Source organism: Myotis daubentonii, chromosome 13, assembly GCF_963259705.1.
Source record: "Myotis daubentonii chromosome 13, mMyoDau2.1, whole genome shotgun sequence".
NCBI lineage: Eukaryota > Metazoa > Chordata > Mammalia > Chiroptera > Vespertilionidae > Myotis > Myotis daubentonii.
This window is the reverse complement of record NC_081852.1, coordinates 22,589,398-22,612,982: the sequence shown is the minus strand read 5'-3', so window position 1 is coordinate 22,612,982 and position 23,585 is coordinate 22,589,398. Positions and strand designations below refer to the sequence as shown.

Below are 23,585 nucleotides of genomic sequence, written 5' to 3'. Positions count from 1 at the left end.
ACCCCTGCAGGGCCAGACAGCGGCGGCCCCCAAAGCAGGTCCCAATTTCAATCTGAAAGGCTGGCAGGCTCCATTGTTCGCCCAGCTCCTTTGTCCCTAAAGAACTGGAGTCAAAGAAGCACCAGGTATTAAGAGAAGAAAGAGCACCTCTATTCAGTGCTGGTCCTTGGAGGCCTCCTGCCCATTCCGTGAGCAGGTCAGTGAGCAGCTCTCCGTGCGGACGGGTCCGGAGGACGTGATGTCCGCCCCGCCGTGTGGGCAGCTCCGTTCTAGCCGCGCCACGTTGGACCAGTGGTGGTTGCTATCAGGAGAGCAGTGTCGGCAGTTAGATCAGGAGACACATCACAGGCAGCACCTCGGCTCCTTCCCCTGGCGTCGCGAAGGCCAAGGGCGGGGCGGGGAGCCTAGGCGTTTCCAGAGAACCTGAGAAGCGTTCGAGGAGACTGGCCCCCGAAGTAATAGATGCAGAGAACAGCAGCGTGTCTTCTTGAGGACAGCATTTGATACCCCAACAAAAGGCCCCGAGGTCACAGGGGCGGCTGGAGGCGGGAGTTGAAAGGGCCCAGCCCTGGCATCAGATCTTTCTCAAGGTTACTGAAAGCAGCCGGTGCCATCCCCCCGCAGAGAAGGCATTTCCATCCTTTCTTCCTCTTGACCGTGCCTGCGCGAGTACCGGCCCAGGCCCAGTCCGTAGTAAGACATGATTTACTCTTCCACGTGCTCCCGAGCAGTGCATTGAGCCCATGCACCCGCATTGGCGAGGCCCCCAGCCCCCTGCCTCCCAATTACAGGGAGGGAAGAAAATCGTGGCGCTCCCTGAAAGGAGGGGTGATTTATCCTGACATGTCTTGGATGACAGACCTCAATTCCTGCCATCAATCTTCCAAAATAAACTCTGCCACCGGAGACCTCGACAGACCACCTGCTGGAACTGGGCTGCTCTCCCCCTTTTTGGACAAAGCCAAAAAGAGTCCTCATCTCCCCACTCACGGGACTTCCCCATTCACTTGTCCCCACAGTCAGACTGTTGGGCTCACCCGGTGGCTCAGCTCGGGGTCCCTGCCCGTCTGCCTGGAGGGCCTGCCCTCACCAGGAACCGAGCATTCTGAGAGCTCTGTTCCCAGCCAGAGAGGGCGCTGCCCCTCCTGTGGGCTCTGCAGTGCAGGAGCAAATGGGAGGGTTGCATCTGAATCTCCCCTTGTAATCCTGCCCACCTGGGCACCCCCAGAGCCATCGAGTGAGGGGGAAGAGCCACAGAAGCTGCCCCACATTCTCAGCCTGACACAGAGGAGTCCTGAATCTTTCAGCAGGGCTGAAACCGCAGGCAGGATGAGGAGGAAATGGGAAGCTGGCCAGGGTGGGAATCACCGCCTAGCCCTGTTTTCTCTGCTTCTGCAAAGAAAGAATGCCATTGGCCAGAGGTGAGGGGTAGGGAGACGGCAGCTAGTCGCAACGCCTGCCTGCTGCCCCCTGGTTGTGTCTCAGGGACCCCTCTTGGGGTGGCTCTGTACTCCAGTCGAAAGACCCATGTTCCTGTGGGCACAAGGACCGCCAGTGGCTGGAGAACACAGCCTGGGAAGGTGGCTTTCGGTAGCAGCAGGAATCATTTAAGGGGTACGAAATGTGTGGCCACCACTGCCCAGCCCCTCATGCCCATGGCAGACATTGCTAATCAATTAGGAGGCCTTTTACCATAGTGTTTTTATTCAGCCCGTTGGGGTCCACACTCATGCTGACATCTGTTGGCCATGCCTGCACTGGATGTAACAGAGAATTCTTAATGGTGGGAACCATGAGGCTGAAACAGATGACTGAGGGAAGAAGGGCTGACTCTTTCTCTGGAGGAAGATAGGGAAATCTGTGATGGCCAGCTGTCAGCCTGGCTCGACTGTGATCCTTGAATGTGATCAAGGCCCTCCCCTCATGTCGTTCACGAAATAACAGAGGCTCATAGAGCAGAAGCGACTCCAGGTCACATAGCTGGTGGGGCAGGTATTACAATACCCTGGCCTTCACACACTTCTCTCTCCCCCTTTATTTCAGGGTCCTATTGGAAGACCCGGCCTCCCGGTGAGTAGCTTTCGTTTATTCTTCTGCGTCTGTCTCACATGCTCTTCCTCAGTCCAAGCGCCATGAGGTTGGGTGGCTGCTTTCCTCCAGCTGTGGCGGGACGAGCGGCCTCTCTCCAGCTTCTCTGGCCCGTAGCTGAGGGGGAAGCTCCCTGGTACCTCCTGGGCCCAGACAGGCAGGTGACAGCATGCAGCCCCTCCCACGCTGGATCTGACTTCCAGACTGATGGCCCTACAATGGAGGCCTGAGAGGGGCAGCCTCTTGCACACCAGCTAGGAGTAAGACCACTGTCCCTGCTTTGTCCTAGGCCCTCTGGTGAGAGTACACTCACTCAAAAACTTGGTTTTCCCCCCAGTTACCTTATCCGAAAGCTAGAGAGGCTGTACCAAGTAACCATGGAGGCTTTGAAATAAAAGCAGAAATAATACTAATAGTCAGCTCTCATTGAGACCTTAATTCGTGCCAAGCACTATGCCAATCACTCTTCATACGTTTGATGTGTCAGCGACTCAGTGAAATGGGTATCATTATGCCCATTTTATTGATGAGGAAACTAAGACACAGAGAGGTGACATCCCTTGTCCAATGGGCCAAGCTTCCATTGTAAACCTCTTGGAAGCCCACGTTATCACACATCATTCCGTACCGCTGTTTCCTGTGGTCCATGCTCCGTGTCTGAGAACCGTCTTTAACGTCTTCACAGGCATTGCTCGGTAGGATGCAGGCTGGGACACATGTGCATTGAGTACTGGAGACTGCGGGCCCCTGGGTGGAGAGGGACTCGGCAAGACGCCGTAGCCAGCCATGGGGCGGAGGCGAGGTGTGGCGAGTGGCCCGGGGCTGGCACCAGGTTGCCCTCTCTCCCTGCGCCGAAGGCCACATCCATTGAATTCCAGGCCCGTGTGCATCCCTCTTACCCCACTTACTCCTCTTTGGACATGGATTATACTGTAACCTCGTGGCTAATCCACCAGCGTCTAGAATCCATGTCCAGCAATGACTTTCTTAATGAAATGCATGTGGGAGAATATTTAGCCTTGAAAATGGAAGCTCGCCCAGTAAGTCCGAGCCTCGAAGCAGAGGAGGACGGGTGAATCGGTCCCATGAAACCCAAGGCGGGGGAAATCAGATGACTGGGGGAACGTGGGCAGACTTTGTTTTTCTGACAACGTCCACCTTTAAAAAGCATTTGGGGGCAATTCACAGAGCAGGGGCTGCTGCACAGAGTTTCCAGCCTCTGGCCATTCCGCGCCTGTCCCGAACCCCAGCGTTTTATGGCCAGGACTGCAAAGAACATTAGTTTCAAAAAAGAAATGAAAAGAAACCAAAACACACATCCTGCAATAACATTCAAAAGCCCGAGAGTGAGTGGGCCGCGGGGATGTCACACCCGACGGTCAGTGGGCCTGGTGCCCGCGGCAGAAAGGGCCACTGAGCCACCGCTCACGACCCTGCCCCTGCGTCTGCATGAAGGGGCCTGGGAGTGACCCGCGGGAGGCCTGCTGACGCGGGCCCGTTGTGAAATGCAAAACGTGGGAAGGATCAACATGCTCACCAAATCCACTGGCCCGCTGGCCTTTCCCCCTGGATGCCATTTACGCAACACTCCCCAGGTGCCAGCACCGGGAGGAAGCTTTCCAGAGAGGACATCTGAGGGCCGCCGCCCCGCAGCCCATGAGCGAGGTGCAGACGCTCAGGGAGGCTAAGGAGACGGCCATGCGTAAGGCCGACGCCGCGGCCCTGCCACACAGCCAAGGGCAGCGTTTCACTCAAGATGCCCTTGGTCTTGACAACGCACACGTCACCAGAGCCTAATTTCAGAGCCAACTGCTACTCTCTGGTGCGTCCATGTGTATTTTGGGGATGCTAATTGTCCCTCGGGGCATTTTGCCTCCATGCAGTCCGCAGACACAGAATCACCCAGAAATGCCCACACCTTCAGGAGAGTCCACAGCCCAGCTTCGCCCGCTCAGCAGGACAAACACCACCTGAGTTTTGGCCCCCACTGCTTTCCATCCTTGCAGGCTCCTAGCAAACGCAGGCCCACCCCAGAATTTATGATGTCTGCACACGTGTAATTGCAAAAAAATGTTTTCTTACCAAAAGGGGGAGGAACAAAACTTAATAAGCAGATTTCCAGAGTGAGAAGATGTAACCCTGGCTACAAAACAAAGCATTTCCCCCTGGGCAGCTGCAGCTCGTGATGCGGCCGCATCCACACGGCTCACAGTCCTTCCTGTTGGTGCTGGCGGTGGCCGCGCGGAGGGGTGTGGAAGGGCAGAGGGCCTGGGAGGAGCCGGGGAGTGTGGGCGCTGCTCCCCAGCTTTGGCAAAGGCAGATCTAGGAAAGTGCTTCACGCATGTTATATGGGAGCTGCCACTCACCCTGCTCTGTGCCTGGAAGTGAGTGTGACAAGGATCTAAGGCAGTGATGGCGAACCTATGACACGCGTGTCAGAGGTGACATGGGAACTCATTTTTTTGGTTAATTTTTCTTTGTTAAATGGCATTTAAATATATACAATAAATATCAAAAATATACATCTTTGTTTTACTATGGTTGCAAACATCAAAAAATTTCTATATGTGACACGGCACCAGAGTTAAGTTAGGGTTTTTCAAAATGCTGACTCGCCGAGCTCAAAAGGTTCGCCATCACTGATCTAAGGGAAGCAGAGCCTTGGACCCCTAGTGGAACACAGAGGGAAACCCAGGCTGCGGACCAGACTCCCACATTAGCGCTCTGACCGCAGCACCGGGCCTGCGTGCAGATAGCGATAGGGTGGCTGCTTGCAGAACAGTCTGTAGGGGCCAGATGGGCAAGTTCACTCACACGATGCCTGGGCACCATCCCAGCTGCCCATGCAAACCAGGTCTTGGGTGCACAGGGGGCCCGTCACGTGCTGGCCCAGCTCCAGCCGCATCTAACTGTCTCTGCCTCCTTCATCAGGGGGACAAAGGTGCCATTGGGATGCCCGGACGTGTGGTGAGTTGGTGCATTTTTACCTGCTTGGGTGGCCATTGCTTGCTTCTCCACGCTGGCCTGTCCTCCAAACCGTGACAAGATGCTGCCTGCCCCAGCCAGAGGAGAGGGCAGGGGATTTGGACCTCGCCCTCCCCCCGCCCCCACCCCGCCCAAGTCAGCTGCAGAGGGACAGGCCAGGAGGAGAGGAGTTTTATTTCAACCCTTCAGCTCTTCCAATGTGGCTTTACTCTCCAGAGAGCTGCCATAGCAAAGGGAAACCCCAAGAACAAGCATCACTAAAGCTCTTTGCGCATCACCCTGGGAGGACAGGGTGAGGCCCAAACCCCTCTTGATAGTGTGAGGATTCCCACCCTCTCCACCCCCGAGGCTGGCAGCTCACCCTCAGATGTATAGCAGCTCCTGCAGCCGCCACCACCACCCCCAGCCCCCTTCCCCCCTCCCCGCAAGAGGAGCAAAAGACCCGGGCGGGGGGCAGGGAGAGAAATGCAGCCTCCAGGTGCTCTCTGGACACCACGTGGAGCGGCTTCTGGAGGCATCTTCCCTAGACAGAGCCTAGAAGATGGTGAAGGCGGGGCTGCTCCAGGCAGCGCTTCCAAACCCTCACCAGGAGGCTGGGAGTCAAACACTAATGGTTCCTGCTGAAAATTAGATGGCGAAAGGGAGACAGGAGTGTTTGACAGGAGAGTGTTCAGGGGTGGGGAGGCCGGCCCTGGGCCTGCAGGTCCCAGTGCGAGGACTTTCCTGGTGGCTTCCAGCCTCTGAGCGGCTAGGAAGGGCAGGACAGACTCGGGCTGGCAGCCCGGGGCCCTGATGGCCATACCCGGCCTCACCACCACCCTGTCTGACCCCTAACTCCCCTCCTGCCGTCAGCCTTGGCCTTCAGCCTGGCTCCCGGGTGCTCCCTGATTACCCTTTGTCCTCCTTCCCTGTTACTCACGTGCTTCTCCTCATCGCCTCACCCCCCGGGCTGGTCGGCTGGGGGCCTGCGTATGGCCTCCTGTGCAAGTTTGCTTGCTAATGGGAGCCTGGTGCCCAGAGCGAAGGCATCCAGACCACAGCTAACGCTGGAGAGTGCCAACTGCATGCGGGCGTTGTGCTAAGAGCCTCCGTGCATTGCTCACTCGGTCCTCATTAGAACCATAGGAGGTAGGCACCGTTTCCACCCCCATTTTTCAGGTGAGGAAACTGAGGCTCAGATGTTGTGTCTTTCCCAAGGTCACATGGCCAGGAAGTGGCTGATCAGGGCTTTACTCCAGGCAGCCTGACTCCAGACCTATGCCCTTGACCCTGGCAATGCTACTTCCCCTCTCCAACACTGGCATCACGGCTCTAAGGAGGGTCTGATCATAGGGTGGCGCCTCAGGACCTAGGTCTAGGATCCAGGACGTTTCAGAGGGTCAGGACAAGTGGCGTTCCAGGCCACAGAGCTTTGAGCTCCCCAGGGCCCAGCCATGGGCGCTCCCCCCACCTCCCAGGCCACAGCACTGGCCCTGGCTCCCTCCTTCCGTTCTGACTCCAGACATGAGTCCCCCAAGCTGCACTGGGTCCTGCTCTGTGGAGAGCAGGGAAAGGACATGAAGCCAGCCTTTCTCAGGGGCTTGCTGTGGGTGGGCCTAAGCCAGGCACAGTCTCCACTGTAGCCCTCCAAGAGGGATCCCACTTTATTAATGGGAATGTTGAGGCTCAGGCCAGGGCTGGGGTGGAGTTGGCTTTTGTACCCAAGCTGACAGTCAGACTCTAAACTCTTTGTGCCTAGCAGGTAAGCTTCGGAAACTCCACTCAGAGTGCAGCCACCAGGCTGCTGGGCAGATTGCCAATGAGAGCTGCCCCTCCTGCTGCCCCTCAGGGCCTGCCCCTCCTGCTGCCCTCCTGCCCTCCTTCTTGGGGCCTGTGGGCATGTTCCCCCAGACAGTATCCCTCTGAGCCTAGTCCTGCCCACAGTGGTGGGACTGGAGGCAGAGCCACAGGAGGTCTCCCCATTTCCTTCCCCACAAAGCTGAGGGTTTCCTGCTGCTTGTGCTATTTTAAATGTGACAATGGGCCCATTTGGCTGCCCAGTAGTAGTCCTGGCAGGAGCCACCTGATAAGAACTAGGGTGGCCAGGAGGTGTGAAATGCCTGAGGAGTTGTCCCGTGGTTCACCAGGGGTGGCACCACTGGCTTCTAAGGATTAGGGTCCAGTGGGGCTGCCTATCCACTGGTCACTATGGTTACAGGGACCCTGGGCCATTACCCAGTTTCCTCTGCATCTCAGATCCATCCTCCATCCTCCCAGATGTGTGTGTCCTACTATCTGTCCTCCCATGTTGCTCCAACTCCTCTCCCGCCATCTTGCCTGGCCAGCCCTAAGGACTCCTGGTGTGTCTGCTGTGCTTGGTGCTCAGTTAGACCTTCACACCAACTAGATTCCACTCCACAACGCAGTCCCTGGGAAAGTCTCCCCATGGCCACCCAGATGGGCCATGACTTCTCAGGCAGATTTTCCAACCTATGTGTTCTCTCTCTCTCTCTCTCTCTCTCTCTCTCTCTCTCTCTCTCTCTCTCTCTCACATGCACGCAGGCTTGGAGAAGGCCTCTGTTATCTGGAAGGGCTGGGCTGGCTGGGGCCAGACCAAGGGCTGAGGCAATAGCCATGCACACGCGGTGCTTGCCAGAGGCGGGACCTGTCATGTGTCAGCATCTGTGTTTTGTTTTATTTCTCATTTCACGGCGATTTCTTTTGTTTGGTTGTTGTGCCATTAACACAGATTCTTGTGTTGGCGCCTCTCTCTCATCCTTTCTTTTTCTCTCCCTCCCTCTCTCTCCCCTGCACCCTGTGTTGCATGTGGCTGCCCCAGGGAGTAAAGGGCCAACCAGGCGAGAAGGTGAGTCCACACTTTCCCCTCTGCCCTTCCGCCCGGGCCATTGCGCCCACCCCGTGGACTCTTGGGGGCTTTCAGAGGCCCCAGCTCAGCCCTCCCGCTGGCATGCCCGGGGAGCAGAGCTGCCAGCTGGGCCTACGGGCCCTCAGCCTCTCACGCCGTTTCCTAACAGCTTCCACACCGTCAGGCTGGGGTCTTGGGATTCCTGGGCTGAGCCCCAAGCCTCCTAGCGAGTGGGTCCTTCCCCCCCGCCGCCCCCCCTCCCCCGCACCCGCCTGCTGAGGCTGCCTGTGCCGGTGCCTGCAGCTCTGACTCTGGGCCTTGGGCAGTCACCCTTCCCAGAGGCAGGGAGAGCGCGTCCCAGTTCTGAGTGGGATGCAGCCTCCTGCCTGCCTCCCAGCAGGCACTGCCTGGGTCCTTCTGTCAGAGCATCACCTCTCATCCCGTCTGCTCCATACACCTCCATCCTCCTTCTGTGCCCTCCCCACCACGCGGACCCCTCTGTGTCACCTGAGCCAGGACTAGGAAGTTCCAGGCAGCTCGGCCTCAGGCTCAGGGTGCTGGGCCCACACGGCCAGTGTGTGTCGTGTCCCCCTCTCTGTTTCAGCAGCTCCATCCAGGGGGCAGGCTGCTGCCCCTCAGTTGCAGGGTAGGCAGCCCCATGGGTATTTGGGGATGGGGGTGGGGGTGGGGAAGAAAGCCGGGGGGCTGGACACTTGGGTGGGACAGGGGCAGGTCAAAGAGGTCCTGAGGAGGGCGGTGGGGAGGGGCTTCTGGGGCCTGAGCAGCCATGGCTGAGCTGTGCTCCTCCCTTCTCCCTCCCCTTTCCTCCTCCCCTTCCTCCCTCCCCTCCTCCCGCCCCCCCCCCCCTCCCCGTGCTGCCCTCTTGCCCACCACTGCACTGAATCCTCTTCTCCAATTTCTGGGCCTGGGCTCCTACCGCCCTTTCCTGGTCCCCACATTCTATGCTCTTGCTACATCTCCTCTTGCTTTGTCCCTCCCGCCGGCCCGCTGCTCTCCTCAAACTTTCCTGGATGCTTCCTCCATCCTGGGCCTCCTCTCCCCTGACCTCCCTCTTGCCGTGCATCCTCTGGCCCTTCTGTCCTCACCCTGGCATGCTCCTCCTTCCCCACCTGCCAGCCCCTCCCTCTGACTCTTCCCTTCCCACCCTCTCCCCTCCTGCCCCTGCGCCCGGCTCCCTCTCCCTCTCCCTCTCCCTCTCTGCTTTCTCTCTTCCACAGGGGGCCCCAGGAGATGCCGGGATGTCCATCATCGGGCCCCGAGGCCCCCCTGTGAGTGGCCTTTGCTTTTCTTGGGGGGTGGGGGGAGGATGGGCGGATGGGGGAGTTAATGAAAAGGGCTTGGGGTGGAGGCTTTGACTCTGGGTGTGGAGACACCACAAGTGACGCGGTTGCCAGGCAGGCCTCAGGGCGGCTGTGGATGGTAGCGAGTGGTCTGACTAAATATACCTAAATTACAGCCTCTAGATTACAAAACTGCAGCAGCTGCCAGGTGGCCCTGCTGTTTCTAGCCAAAGGGGAGGACGTGCCCACTCCCGCCGGGAGGGGGTGCTCCAGTTTCCAGGGCACAAGCCTGGTTCTGGGAGCCCCTGGAGCAAATACCCACCCACAGAGTCCCTGATCCCACACCCACTGCTGTCCCGGGGAGGCCCGAGCCACCTCCCGCCCTCAGAGGCTCCTTTGTGCTTAGCCTGGTCCTGTGTCTTACTCCCTCCGCCCAGCGGCTGGGGCTGGGGAAGGTCAGAGAGGACTCCATGTAGATAAGCTCCCGTAGGGACCAGCGGGTGACGTGGTGCTGATGTGGGAAGATGCGGTGACTCTGGAGAGAAGGCCTGGCTGCTTTTCTCAAAGAATGCCTGAGCCACGGGGCTGCCATCACATCACCAAACTGCCCTGGCCAGTGTGGCTCAGTTGGTTGGAGCATCATCCGTACACCAAAGGGTCGCGGGTTTGGTTCCTGGTCGGGCACATACCCAGGTTGTGGGTCCATCTCAGATCAGGGAACATACGGAAGGCAACCGATTGTTGTTTCTTTCTCACATTGATGCTTCTCTCCCTCTCCCTGTCTCTCTCTCTAAAATCAATCAAAATCACCAACTGTCAGGGTGGAAAGGACCTCAGCAGTGGAAGGCACAGCCCTCTGAGAAGGGGCAACGGGTCCAGGGAGGGGAAGGGGCTTGGCCAGGGTCCCACACATAGAGGCTAGGGCAGGACTAGAACCCAGGACCCTGGCATCCAGGGCTTCCACCACAGCAGCAGGCCACCCGCTCCATGTTCTGCTATGTCAGCAGTTCTCAACCTGTGAGTTGAGACCCCTTTGGGGGTCGAACGACCCTTTCACAGGGGTCACCTAAGACCATCGGAAAACACATATATAATTACATATTGTTTTTGTGATTAATCACTATGCTTTAATTATGTTCCATTTGTAACAATGAAATTGGGGGTCACCACAACATGAGGAACTGTATTAAAGGGTTGCGGCATTAGGAAGGTTGAGAACCATTGTGCTATGTGCTTTTCTTGACCTGCTATTTACAATGAGAGGGCGAGGGGAGCTGCACCTTCTACTCCGGTGACAGCTTCTGGGAGCCTGAGGCTATAGCTCCATGGATGGGGAAAGCTCAGCCTGCCACTCTCCTGCCTTCAACGGGGAGAGACAATAGAAAGCAGGAGTCTTCTCTTTTACCCACAGTCTAAGGAGAGGGGTCAGAGAGGAAACTGCGAGGTTAGGCCCAAGGGAGGGAGTTGTGATGAGCTAAGCAGCCAGGGCAGGGCGATGGTGAGCGCTGGGAGCTGAGAGGTGGAGCCAGGCGGGCTGCCTGGAGACTGGGTAGGTCAGACAGGCTGTCCCCGCTTCTATTTTCAGCAGCTCCATCCAGGGGCAGGCTGCTGTTCACAAGGAGACACCCTCATCAGGCCGATACACATGTTGCGTGTTTCGTGGTGTATTTATTCCATTAACATGTGTTGGGCACCTCCTGCATGCTAGGCAGGGCACACAAGGCAAACCTGGCTGCAGCTGCTGGCCCCTTGACAGGAGACCCGCAATGCCCTAGTGTTTACAATGCAGTCACTGCTCAGCCCGGGCGGTTAGGGAGCTGTGGGGACACGGAGGAGGCACCTGACCTGGGTGGGGGCAGGCCGGGAAGGCTCCTGGGAGGAAGGAATCACTAAATCCTGTGATCGAGGATGAGCAGAGGTGACTCGGGTACCAGGCTGGGGAGGAGCCCTGAGTCCGGAGGCGGGATAGCTCCTTCTAAACGACTGGAGAAATGAGGAAGTTCCTTCCAGAGCAAAGCCAGGTGAGACCGGCAATGAGCAAGGCTGTGACCAGGAAGGGCCCGGGCGGGCGCCATGCTGAGGAGTCGGACTTTCTCCTGAGGGCAGGCGAGAGCCCTGGGGCTGCGTTCAGCTGAGGAGGGACAAGATCAGATTTGCAGTTTAGAAAGATCTCCGGATGCCCCGCTAAGAAGAGGCGGCAGGTGGAGGCCTGGCTGGAAGGCACCTGCAATAGTCAAGACCCGGACTGGAGCACAGTCCCTGGGGCTGGTGGGAGTGCGAGGCTGGCGAGATATTTTGGAGGTGGAATTGGTGGAACGAAATAAAAATGGGGATTGAGGGAGGAGGAGGCCGAGGTGATCCCGTATTTCTGACTTGGTAACAGAGTAGATGGGGTGCCATACCCGGAGGGAAGAGCAGATTTTGCTGGGAGAAGTGAGTTTAATCTGAGCGTAATGAGTTGGAGATGTCCTTGCATTATCCCAAAGGGAGTGGCCCTCTGTTTGCAGCTGGAGTTCCCAGGGCTGGCGTTCTGAGCTGGCTCACACTGGCTCACTAGAGCCAGTCCTTCACACCCCTCCCAGTTCAGTGCCAGCACACTGGGAGCTTGAAACCAGCCATGGTGGGAGCATTTACACCACAGACAGTTGCAAATGCTGTACAAGACAGGCCCTCCTCGCCACTCTCCCCCACCCCAGACAGTTACCAGCACAGAGTCTATTTGAAAGGCAGCGCTGACTTGGAGAGAGGAACGTTAATGTGTCAGGCTCTGGGTAGAGCCACAGCCCAGCCTCTTTCAGGAGTCACATCGAAGAGAAGGGAGAGTCCTGGTAGCTCTTTCCAACCAGAACATCCTGCCGTCCATGCGGCGTTAGCCTGCACAGGTTGCAGGTAGGAGGAAGAAATGGAGGAGTCAACAAGTGTAAGGTCCACTTCCCAACAGCGGGACCCACATGGCTCCTCTCCTCTCTGACCTCAAGTTAAGGGAAGAGATTTCAGAGGCCATGGAAAGCTTGCCCTCTTATTGTTCTTCTTTAGAAGGATACACTATTGAACCATAAATCCATCTACAAATCTATAATCCATAACTTTAATATGACCTGAATTCAAGTGAATTTATGTGTGTGTGTGTGTGTGTGTGTGTGTGTGTATACACATTTCAGAGAGGAAGGGAAAGGGAGAGAGAGAGAGAAACAATGATGAGAGAGAATCATTGATCAGCTGCCTCCTGCACTCCCCGCACTGGGGATTGAGCCCACAACCCAAGCACCCAAGCATGTGCCCTTGACCGGAATTGAACCCAGGACCCTTCAGTCTGCAGGTAGATGCTCTATCCACTGAGCCAAACCAGCTAGGGCCAAGTTAATTTTTATGGGGTTGAGAGGCCAACAAAACAATATTCAATTCATTTGGAAAAAGGAAGCTTGTGAGGCTATCAGGAAAATTCTGATAAAAAAAGTAAGGGTAATAGTGCAGAGGGGACTAGTTGCTCTATTAGATATCAAAGTGTGTCATAAAAACAGAGCAAGTATCACTGCACATGAAACAGAGGGGAGGCCAGAAATAAAGCCAAATGCACCGGTAGGTTGGTCTGTGATAAAGGCTTGATTTTATAACAGAGAGAAACATAGATTGTTCAGAAAATGATGTTGGGCCAATGGACAAGCCTCTTAGAAAAAAATAAAAAGCCATTTAAAACTAACGAAAAAAGCTGAGTATCTGCCTCACTTGTTATATCAGCAAATTTCAAATGAATTAAACACTTAGATGCAAAACACAAAACCCTAAAATTCAAGGACAAAGCATGAGCAAACATTTTATCATTTTTTAAAAATATATTTCTATTGATTTCAGAGAGATAGAGAGAGAGATAGAAACATCAATGACAGGAGAATCATTGATTGGCTGCCTCCAGCATGAGCCCTGATCTCCTGGTTCATGAGCCACGATTAGCCACTGAGCCGTGCTGGCCGGGTTCATGTTTAACGTGGGAAAGACCTTCAAAACACAACATAAAACCCAGAAGCCACAAGAAACTGTTGTTTGACAAGATGGATAAGTTTGTCAACATAAATGCAAGACTTCCATCTGGCACAAAGTAGTTCATTAGAAAGGCAAATGCCAATGGGAAGAATGCTTGCAGCGTGATTACCAAAGAGTCACTGTGCTTGACAAAGAGCTTTATTCAAATCAATGGGAAAAAAGACAAGCAACCTAGTCCAGTGGTTCTCAACCTTCCCAATGCCGCGACCCTTTCATACAGTTCCTCATGTTGTGGTGACCCCCAACCATAAAATTATTTTCGTGACTACTTCATAACTGTAATTTTGCTACTGTTATGAATCGTCATGTAAATATCTGATAGGCAGGATGTATTTTCATTGTTACAAATTGAACATAATTAAAGCATAGTGATTAATCACAAAAACAATATGTAATTATATATGTGTTTTCCGATGGTCTTAGGGGTCTCGACCCACAGGTTGAGAACCGCTGACCTGGTAGAAAATATTGGTAACGAATACAAACAGGCTGTTCACAAATAAATAGGGCCAGCAATAAACATCGGAAGAGCTGTCCAACCTCAGTATAGAATTTGTAAATGAAAATCCAGTTCCAAGCCTCTCCAAGTGCCTTCCCCAGAACTAACCTCTTCTGTAAGGAGAGTCCCAGTTTCCATTTGGTCAATGACAACATTCTTCCCAAGGTCCCTAAAAAGCCCTTGGTCAGCCCTGGATTTGGCTTTGGGTTGGAGAGACGCCTCCTGCTACCAGGCAGGCTCTGTCATTAGCGAACCATGTGACCGTCCCCACCCTGTAAACATTAGCCCAAGTGGGACTTGAAGAGGCTTCTTGGAACCCTCTCCTCCTGACCTCTCCCTCTTCCTCTCGGCGTTCAGAGAAGCCCAAAGTTTACAGTGGGAGGTTTCAGAGGTCGCAGAGCACGGGTTCCGAGTTTTCTGCTTGCTGCTATTCTTAGCATCACTTATCCCTGAGAGGAGAGAAGCCAGGGCCCTTCTGATAGATGGGCGGCATCTCCTCCCGCTCGCCCTCCGGGATGCCTGCCAGAAGCCCGTCCTGAGCCTGCGGATACCCCCTGCCTGGCTAGTGCACTCGCAGGGCCAGGGTCCACATCCCGCCAACCATGCCTCCGGAGCAGCTTGTGATGTTTCGGGGTCACAGCAGACGGGTCCGGAGAAATCTTCCGCTGGATAGGGTCTGGTTCTGAAGCTACTGTTTGGCAAGGACACGCCTCCTTGGGTCCTAAGAAGTATCAGGTGCAAAAGCAGCCTAGGTGCTTCTAGAGTCAGTTCAACCCCACAATCGGCCGATGGTGGCAGCTGCCATTTCAAAGGGCTTCGCAAACATGACTGAACGTGCTTCAATGTCCCTGTGGCTATACTGCTATCCCCATCCTCCAGATGAGGTCGCTGAGGCAGACAGAGGTTAGACCACTTGCTCAGAGTCACACACCATGGTTGGTGGAGGCAGCCAGATTCAAGAGCTAAAGCTTGGGAAGAGACTGTGGCCATCTCAGTCGGGGGGGGGGGGGCGCGCGGGGGGGGCGCTCTAAGCTGAGAACTAAACACGGGAAAGAGGTGGTGTGTCTGGGGGAGGCAGGGTAGCCCGTTGCCTGCGTCGGTGGGGAGATGAGGGAGGAAAGGACCTAGGATGGAAGATGCGGATGATCTGAGGATGGCCATGAATGGCGTGTGGGTAGACAAGAGCCATTATCGGTCTTGAGAAGGAGAGCGACAGCACTGATGCGTCTTAGCTCTCTGTGACCCTTGACCTCCCGATCAGCCCTCTTTCCACCCCCCACCCCCACCCCCAGCCCTGGATCTGCACAGCTTCATGCTGCTTCCCACCTGGCCGGGCACATCTCTGGTCCTGATGACTGACCATAAACCAGTGAACCTGCTTGTAGTCTCCAACTGAGTATCTATCTATTTCCTCTGAACCCCCAGGAGAGTGGGCACGAATTGATCCTGCAAAGATGGGGGTATCCAAAATTGCCCAACTAGAAGAGGCCTGCTAAGAGGGAAGTGAGCAAGCACCCCTAGTCCGGCCTGAACACACGCATCTCGGAGGCCAGGTTTCTGAACCCGCTGATAGCCAAGCTGTCCTTAGATAAGTGGCCGTGAGTCATGACCGTAAATAAAGGACCTGGAAAACCACAGGTCAGGGGTTCAGCACGTGCCAGCGGAGTCCCCGATGTCCTCGATCTCCATCACCTGTTTATATGCTGAGGTTCAGGGTGTCCACAGCAGCGAGGCGCTCAGGGGGCTACTTCCCAGGAAGACCCAAAGGATGCTGGCCCTCCCCTCCCCCCCCCCAGCCCTGGGAGGAGCCGCTACCTTTATCCCCCCCAACCCCCCCCACCCCCCCCCCACCCCCGCGCAGCCAGCTCAAGGTGGATGATCACAGAGGAGCGGGAGGGTGCCCAGGCCCCTCTGGGAGCAAAGGTGAACCAGGGGGCTGAGGATTAGTTTCGTCTCCTCCTCACCATCCTCACTCCTCTCCATTCCTTTCAGGGCCAGCCGGGCACCCGAGGGTTTCCTGGATTCCCGGTAAGTGGGGAGAGCTGAGGTCCGCTGTGGCTCCGGGGATCCCTGGGCTTGGCTGGGTGACCTTCATGCGGGGCCAGCCCTGCCCTTCCGACCCCGGTCAATAGGGCCCCCTCCTCCAGCCTTTCCCGAGAGCAGCCGAGGAGAGAGCACAGTGCAGGTGAGGACCGGGAAGTGGGCATGGAGAGGAGGGACGCAGGACGGAGCCGTGAGAGCAGTCACAGGCTGGCACACCCTGGGCCCTGGAGTGTGGCACAGATGATGCATGCAGGGAGGCAGCCTCCATCCTGGAGGCAGTCAGGTGGCCGTCTGGATGCCCTGGGACCCCTCCTTGGGAGCCCAAGACGACCCCAAGAGAGAGGGCAGAGGAGCAGCTCTCTCCCACAGGCCCTGATGCCGGCCAGCCAGACTGCCTAGGACCACACTGCCCGCTGGCCGCCGGGCTGGGGCCGAGGCCTGTGTTAGCAATGGTGACGGCCGCAGCGGGTCCTGGTGCGGGGCATCTCCCAGGCAGCACCTCACCCACTCCTCACCAGGACCCTCGGTAGAAGGCCGATTAGTCTGACCCCTTTTAGGCTGGGACACTGGCTTAGCCGTGGTCACATCACCAGTCAGTGGCCGAGCAGAGACTCGAACCCCAGCTGGTGGGGTCGTACCCACTGCCCAGGCAGCCTCTTGGGCAGGAGACCTGGCTGCTGGGCCTTCACATCTGTCCTCTTTCTGCTTTCAGGGTCCCATCGGGCTGGATGGCAAACCGGTGAGTAGACCCTCATGGGCCTCAGGCTCCTCGCCCTCACTTGGTCCCGGTCACTAACCTGGGGTCCCTTAGTCCTTCGGCAAGACCCCAATTCCTCGGAAAGAAGCTTCGGACAGAATGACCGTTCCTGGGGCAGGAAGTTGCTGCCGGTGGGAAGGGAGGAGGGGCCATTAGATTGGGTTACCCCTGACCCCAGGGGGCCTCCACCGGGCACAAGTCCACAGCCGCCAAGATGGGCCTTTGGCGTCTGGAGCGAGAGCCACCCTAGAATGTGGAGGTGCTGGGTGCTCCTGGAAGGGGGCTCGGTGGGAGGGCCCAACAACTAATTCTAAAGGAGCCTGGCACGCGCTCACACTGCTGCTCCCAGCACCGCCAGGGCGCCTCCTGTGCCTCCCATCCTCCCGGGGCTCCATCTGGTGGACACACACACACACACACACACACACACACACACACACACACGTCGGAGTCTGTACGGAGGCTGCTTCCCATCCTGAACTCTCCTGTCCATTTCAGTCTTTTGGCTTGAATGACACCAATGTTCACGGGGAAAGGAGACCGCTCCCTACTCTTAGGAAGGAGCGACCTGGGGACAGCTCAGCCTTCCAGCGCTCTCAGATGCCACCCACTCTCTCCCTGGGCAGCTGGCATCCTCTCAGATGAGGGGCCTGGCTGCCCGCCTGGTCACTCCCCTCTGCAGGCCAGAGCTAAGCACGGGGTGGCTGTGGTCATCATGTCCACTCACCTCCCGGGACCTGGCGATGGAGGGAGGAGCCACGTGTGGCAGAGCAAGGGGGCTTCTGGGTTGCAAACAATGTGCCGGGCTCTCATGTGCTTCTCCTTCCAGGGCTACCCCGGACCCAAAGGAGAGATGGTAAGACCCCAGCTTTCCTGTCTTCCCTCAAGGGGTGGGGCGTCAGCCCAGCACCGCCTGGCCAACGGGGCAACAGGGACGCGAAGTAGCAGCCACCACAATCACCACCACCCCCCTGCTGTGTACGGTGCAGCCCCCTAGAGCCCCACATCAGTGAAGGGCGGAGAGGTGGGCGGGGGCTTCTCCAGGTGAAAAATGGGGAAAGGGAGGCCCAGGGGAAATCCATGCTTGGCCAATGTCACACGGAGTTAGAGGTAGCGCTCCCTCGGGGTTGAGCTTACATTCACCGCTCATCCTGGGGGTCTAGGGAGCCCTCCAGCACCTCATCCTTGGCCTGGTTTCCTCATGCCCGGCCTCCTCTGCCTGCTCCAGACTCTAGGCAGTCCTGCCCCTCTGGGCAAAAGCAGCCTCGGAAAAGGCGTTGGAGGTCCCACCTTCCTCCAGCCCCTTCTGCCTCTGCAGAGCCTTCAACCAGAATTTCCTCTCTGTATTGTCTCCCTCCCCAGGCCGCTTCTTGCAGAAGGAAAAGGTCTGCCCCTGGCAGGAGCTGTCTGCTCTAGGGGAGGGGCCGGTTCTCAGAGGGGCTGAGGGGCCATTAGGAGCAGAGGGCCCAGCCCCGGCTGGGATCTGCCCTGCCTCCCGGGTTGGTCACATCTGCATTGTGAGCAGCCAGCTTCCGCGGCCAGGCCTGGGGCTGTGCCAGGTGTGAGAGCAACAGGGCAGGCTCCTGTCTCCCTGCCCAGCGGGCTCAGGCTGGTACCTTGCTCCAAGTGCTAGGTGAGGAAACTCTCCATCCACACTTGGGGCACTGCCAGGGCCTGGGAGGCCAGAACCCTGCCCACTGAGGGAGGCAGATCACCTCGTAGATGGAAACGAAGAGGGAGGGATGTCAGCTGGGAGGCCTGCAACTCAGCTCCCTCAGACCTCAGCCTGTCCGCTTGACTTAGACTCAGATAACATTTATTGTGGTTTTCTTCGTGGTGGCATGAAGCTAAGAACTATACATACATTATCTCACTTAATCCTCAGCATGACCCTGTGCCAGGTGCTAGGGATACAGACAGGAATATGGACGGCACTGTCCTTGCCATCCTTTAACTCCCAGTGTAATTGGGAGGCACACATTTAAATAATCCCTGACTTAATTAACAGATTGCCTTGGTAACTAGTGCCATGAAAAGGCAGTTCCTGTTACCCTGAGCAACCTCAGTACTACAGCACCTCACCCAGGCTGAGGGGCAGAGAGGTGTTCCTGAGGATCTAACTAAGAGAAAAGGGAATGGGAAGCACATGGAAGAACAGCTTGTGCAAAGGTCCTGAGGCAGGAAAGTCCTTAAAATATCCGGAAGAAGGGCAGTGCAATACTGGAGGTAGTGGGTGGAAGAACTGGTGTTGGAACCCAGGTCCCCCAGCCAGCTTTCCTCTCTGTCCCAGCCATCTCCACTGCAAATGCGTTTCTTGTTGCCCTCACCCTGTTCCTAAGAATGTTGTGCACATGTCTGAAGTAATGGAGACCGAGGCAGGAATAAACTTCCATGTTACCTTGTGGACGAGGCTTAAGGGGTTTGGATGCCAGGTGTTTGGGTCATTCCTTCCTGGTGGCCTGGCACTACCATAATAGTCCTGGCATCAGGAAGTAGTCATGATGGTCATGAACTAGCACCGTTCTGTAATCTTCATAATGACTTACTATTCCCACTCGACAGAAGGGGAGCTCGAGGCACAGAGTGGTTGAGTCTTTTGCCCAAGGCTATACAACTTCTCAGTAACAGAGCTGGGACGAAGACCCACGTGGGGAGATCCTACCCCCTCACCACGCCTCCTTTCTGCTGCCAGGACCCTTTGTCTCGAAGGAAAGGACCCTTTTATGGGGCTCCCCTTCCTGCCGTCGCTCTGCCCCACCCCAGTTAACCTGTCTGTTCAGAGGTCAGAGCTAATTCAGGGAAGGGCGGGGCCACGCATCTCTCTGAAGCCCACACGGGTGTGATAGATGCCTTATCTGCCTCATAGTCATCCATCAAAATCCGACAGGCCACAGAGCTATTAGACTCCTGTTGGACTTGGCACGGGGACGCCGAGCTATTAATCCAACGCTCTGTCTGGTGTAATTATCTTGGTCTGCTTATCATCTGTCCGTCTCCTACTCGCCTTCCTCTCCAGCTGGTTCTCCCTCTGCTGGGCACCCAACACAGCGGGTGAGGCTCACCCTCACGTGCTTAACCCATGTCCTCACCTGTTAAAAGGCAGTCCCCTCTGCCCCACCCACCTCATAGTAGCCCCAAGAACTTGCTGTAAGGTGTAGACAGGATCGGGGTCCCACTGGTGCCCTAAAGGAAAGTCGGGACTCTTGAACTCACAACTTGTCCCACCATTTACAGGGCTGTCTAAGGGTGGCAAGGGTTAATTCTCACCAAGTGCTGAGAACAGTGCCTGGCACACAGGAGGCACCACAAGCGCCTTAGCCAGCACGTCACCCGTGACCTGCCTTCAAGGGGCAGCTGCTTTCAGCTGGAGCTAACGGGTGTCATGTGTCATTGGACCTTGAAATTTTTAAAAGAAACTTGAAATCCAGTTTTTTGTTGTGCTCTCCTTGCTCTTAAATGTTGGCAATTAAGTGAAATAAAACTGTGTAGGATCAACCAAATACCTCTGCCCCATGGACCACCATGTGGGGTGTCTGGACTCACTCCTGCGAGCCTGTGTAATCCCGAACCTTTGTTTGTTTCTTGGCCCCTGGCCCGCCCTCTCCCATCTAGCTCCTCTCTCTGGCCTGGTCACTTGCAGTCTGGTTCCTGCCAGATGCATCATATTCTGTGGCTCTTGATACCAAACACTTGGTCAGCCATATGGGCTGGGGTGCCACATGGATTGCCCTAAAGGCCACTTGTCTCCCCTTATGAACCTGGGACTTTCCCAGTCTGCTGGTTGGTCCCGTTGGCCAGCCCGGGGCAAGAGAAGGCTCATCTCCCACCCAGAAGGACTGTCCTGGGAAGCATGAGCTCGTCAAGCCCCAAAGAGGTGGGCCCAGCGGGTGGGTCCTCAGGCCCTGAGGATGGTGGCCGGAAGGGACCCCAGGCCCCAGTAGCCGGGGCACTGCCTGGGCTCAGCCACGTCTAAAAGCCCAGGCCCTGCCTCCCGAGGTCCAGCCCAGTTCAGAGAGCGTGGCAGAGTGGAAACAGCTGGACCCGGATGGTCAGACAGACTTGGACTCACGTCCCAATGCCACCCCATGCCGAACCTGTCTCCCTCGCCTGGTCTGGGAGATGGAGCTGACGTGAGCACCTTTCTCACGGGCCGGGGGGCGGGTGGGGCGGGGGGAGCGGGGTGTGAGCTCAGCATGTACTGAAAGCCAGCCTCAGGGTGGGTCCTCAACGCCGGAAGTGCTTGTCCGCCCCACTCCCTCCATGCCAGCCGTGAGGCCTCCACATGGGCTCCTCTCAGGCCCCTGAACGAGCCAGCTAGACGCTGTGTCTCAGAGAACGTGGGTCCACCCTGAGCCCAGGCGCCTTTCTCAGCCCTGAGGCTTTGACAAGATATCCTGGAAGGAAACCCCAAGGTCCTTATGTTCCTCCAAGGGGCCCCGGACCTGGCTTAAGTCGTCAACTTCCTGCTTCCTCTCTTTGGCCAGAGATTCCTCCAAAGCCATGAGATAGATGGGCGTGAGTGAGGCAGGCGTCACATGCAAACGCAGCCTCCTTGCTAGCCAGGGGCCCAGAGATGACGGTGGGAGGCATGAATGAGGACGACATCTGTTCTCGGCCATGCAGGTGGGGACAGCACAGCTAGCCGTGCCCACGGGCAGATGAAGATGCTGAGATGTGGGGTACAGGCCACACCCCGAGAGCATCTCGGCACGGGAAGACCAGGCGTGGGGGTGGGGGTGGGGGGGCAGCCCTGGCGACCCGGGCATTCTGAGAAGCGCCGGGAAGCCGGGCTTCTAGCACAACCCCTGCCGGGGCCGCCTCCGGCCTGCCTGCCTCCTGTGCGCCCACTGACCTGTGTGTTTCCTCCCCACAGGGCCTGGCGGGTCCCCGAGGACAGCCGGTTGGTACCTCACCCCAATGTCCCCCCGCAGAGAGGCTCTGGGCCGCTGTGTTTTCAGCTTTAGTTTCTAACGCTCTCCTCTCCATCTCTTCATAGGGGCCCCAAGGAGAAAAAGGAGAAAAGGTAAGCCCGCTGGAGGTTTTCTAGAATTTTCATCTTAGGTGGGGCACATAAAAAAAAAAAAAGCAGGTAGGAAGGGGTCCAGAGTGGTTATTTTTAAACTTTAGTTCTTATCAGAACCAGGGCGCCCCCGTGGTGCCTGGTATAGAAGGGAGAAAAGGGAAGCTGCTCTGGCTCCTGCTCTGTTCTTGGGGTCGGGGAAGGGAGGTCGGCGCTGGCCCTGACGCCTGGCCTTCCTCAGCCTCTCTCAGCCCCTCCCACCTGCCACTCTCACATGTCTCCTGACCCACCACCAGGAGCTGCTGGGATTTTGAGGTGTCAGTATGTAAACCAGTAGCCTGGCCTCTGCCTGGCCCCTACATTTACTCTCCAAATTTCTGATGGAGGTTCTACGGGGCTTGCCCAGGCGGATGGCACAGGGACCTGGCACCCCCAGCTCAGAGAAGGCATCTCTGAGGTGTCAGGGCAGGTGGTACATGGCAGTGGAGTCCTGCTCCAGGCTCCATGGGGCCACATCCAGGCAGGCCCCGGGGTTTCTTCCATGCTGCCAGTCAGGGTGGGATGAGGAGGGGAGGGGGGTTAGTTCTCCCACCTCAGAGAGCTCAGTCCAGGACTAGAGGGGGTCTGGTGGGTGATGAGTGTGCGTGGTATGTACAAGCCCTGAGGTGCCCCTGACGGACAGCCACCAGCCAGTGCCTAACACCCTCCTCTCCTTCCCCTCCCCTCAGGGTCAGTGTGGAGAGTACCCGCACCGGGTAAGTGAACCCCTAAAACTGATCAGCCTCATCTCCCTGGGCCCCCAGCACCTACAGAGCTTGGGAACAGGAGCATACGACCCCCCTGCGGTCAGCAGCCGGAGTGGGGCCCTGGGTAGCCGTGTGTTTGTCTGGCCCGGGAGTGTGCCTGTGGTCAGTGTGAGTTTGTGCAGAGCGGTCTCCAGCTCGTGTCCGTCCGTCCGTGCGTGTCTGTGTATCTGCCCCGCGCTGTCCGGGCTGCGAGTCTCCCAGCAGGTGTGTATCTGTGACTCCGAGCGCCAGCTGCTCCCCTCTGCACATCGCCGCCTCCGAAAGGCCGTGTGGCTGTGCGAGTCTGTGTGTCTGTGTGCGTGTGACTGCGTGTATGTCTGGCTGCCTTCCTGGCCGCATCAGAGGGACTTTGGGGTCAGTCATGTTTCAGATGACCCAGACTCAATGGGAGGAGCTAGCTGGGGGCGGATTGTACAATTCCAGGGTGAAGTCTCCGCTTTGACTCTTGAAGAAGCGGTGCTGGGCTCTTTACAAGCAGAGTGGGGGTTGGGGGGCTGAGGTGGTCTGCCACTCCCCCACCCTACCAGCTCCTTCCTTTCCCGGGCTCTCCCTCAGGCTGCACAGCCCAAAGCGTGCAGAGTGCACCAGCCGCCCTGCAGAGCCGTTCTAGACGCGGGAGGGCTAAGGTGTGCATGGCTTCCTCCAGTGAGAGGCCCAGAGACCTGGAAATGCCCCTGGTTTTGTAGATCAGCCTCGCCGCTCTCAGACCTGGAAGGCATCTTTAGGTGCCATTCCCCTGTCCTTAGCCTCATGGTACCCAGAAACACACACACGGCGTGGCTCACTGGTCGCCCACCTGTCGGGCAGGGGATGAGGGAGTGGGGACAAGCACAAGCCAGACTCGAGTGCACCAGGCTCCGCAGGGCCACCAGGAGGGCCTTGCTAGCAGGGTCCTGCCAATCAGACTCTTGCCCCTGGATTCCTGGGCCAGGAAGAGGCACGGGGAGCCTTGAACATGAGTAGCAGGATTGGCATGGAGGCCAAGGTTGGGCTGGGCCTGGGCAGGGGCTGCAAGCCAGCAGCCGCGTGGGCAGAGCCAGCCTGTCAGTGGCATGTGCTCCAGGGACGCAGGGGCCCTGGTGTTCCGGCCAGCCTGATCCTGATACAATAATAGAAGGTCAGCTGCGTTTATTTGGAACGATGGGCTCACAGGATTGTCATGCTGCCGGGAAGAAAGACAGCTTCCCCCTGCACCGAAGA

At 57.0% G+C, this 23,585-nt stretch overlaps 1 protein-coding gene and 1 long non-coding RNA gene across 2 annotated transcripts in view; both read left to right on the top strand.

Annotated features, from left to right (window-relative positions):
• Positions 1 to 2,043: 2,043 nt before the first annotated feature.
• Positions 2,044 to 15,788, top strand: LOC132214878 (uncharacterized). The gene is made up of 5 exons (XR_009448368.1): positions 2,044 to 2,070; positions 5,020 to 5,055; positions 7,892 to 7,918; positions 9,157 to 9,207; positions 15,752 to 15,788. It is a non-coding gene; the product is annotated as an uncharacterized LOC132214878 (long non-coding RNA).
• Positions 15,789 to 17,355: 1,567 nt separating this feature from the next.
• COL13A1 (collagen type XIII alpha 1 chain) overlaps positions 17,356 to 23,585 on the top strand; it is a 62,367-nt gene continuing 56,137 nt past the window's right edge. The window contains exons 1-4 of the mRNA XM_059661974.1: positions 17,356 to 17,415; positions 21,433 to 21,459; positions 21,556 to 21,582; positions 22,308 to 22,334. Of these exons, the coding sequence (XP_059517957.1) occupies positions 17,356 to 17,415; positions 21,433 to 21,459; positions 21,556 to 21,582; positions 22,308 to 22,334 (141 nt within the window). The remainder of the gene's footprint in view (positions 17,416 to 21,432; positions 21,460 to 21,555; positions 21,583 to 22,307; positions 22,335 to 23,585) is intronic.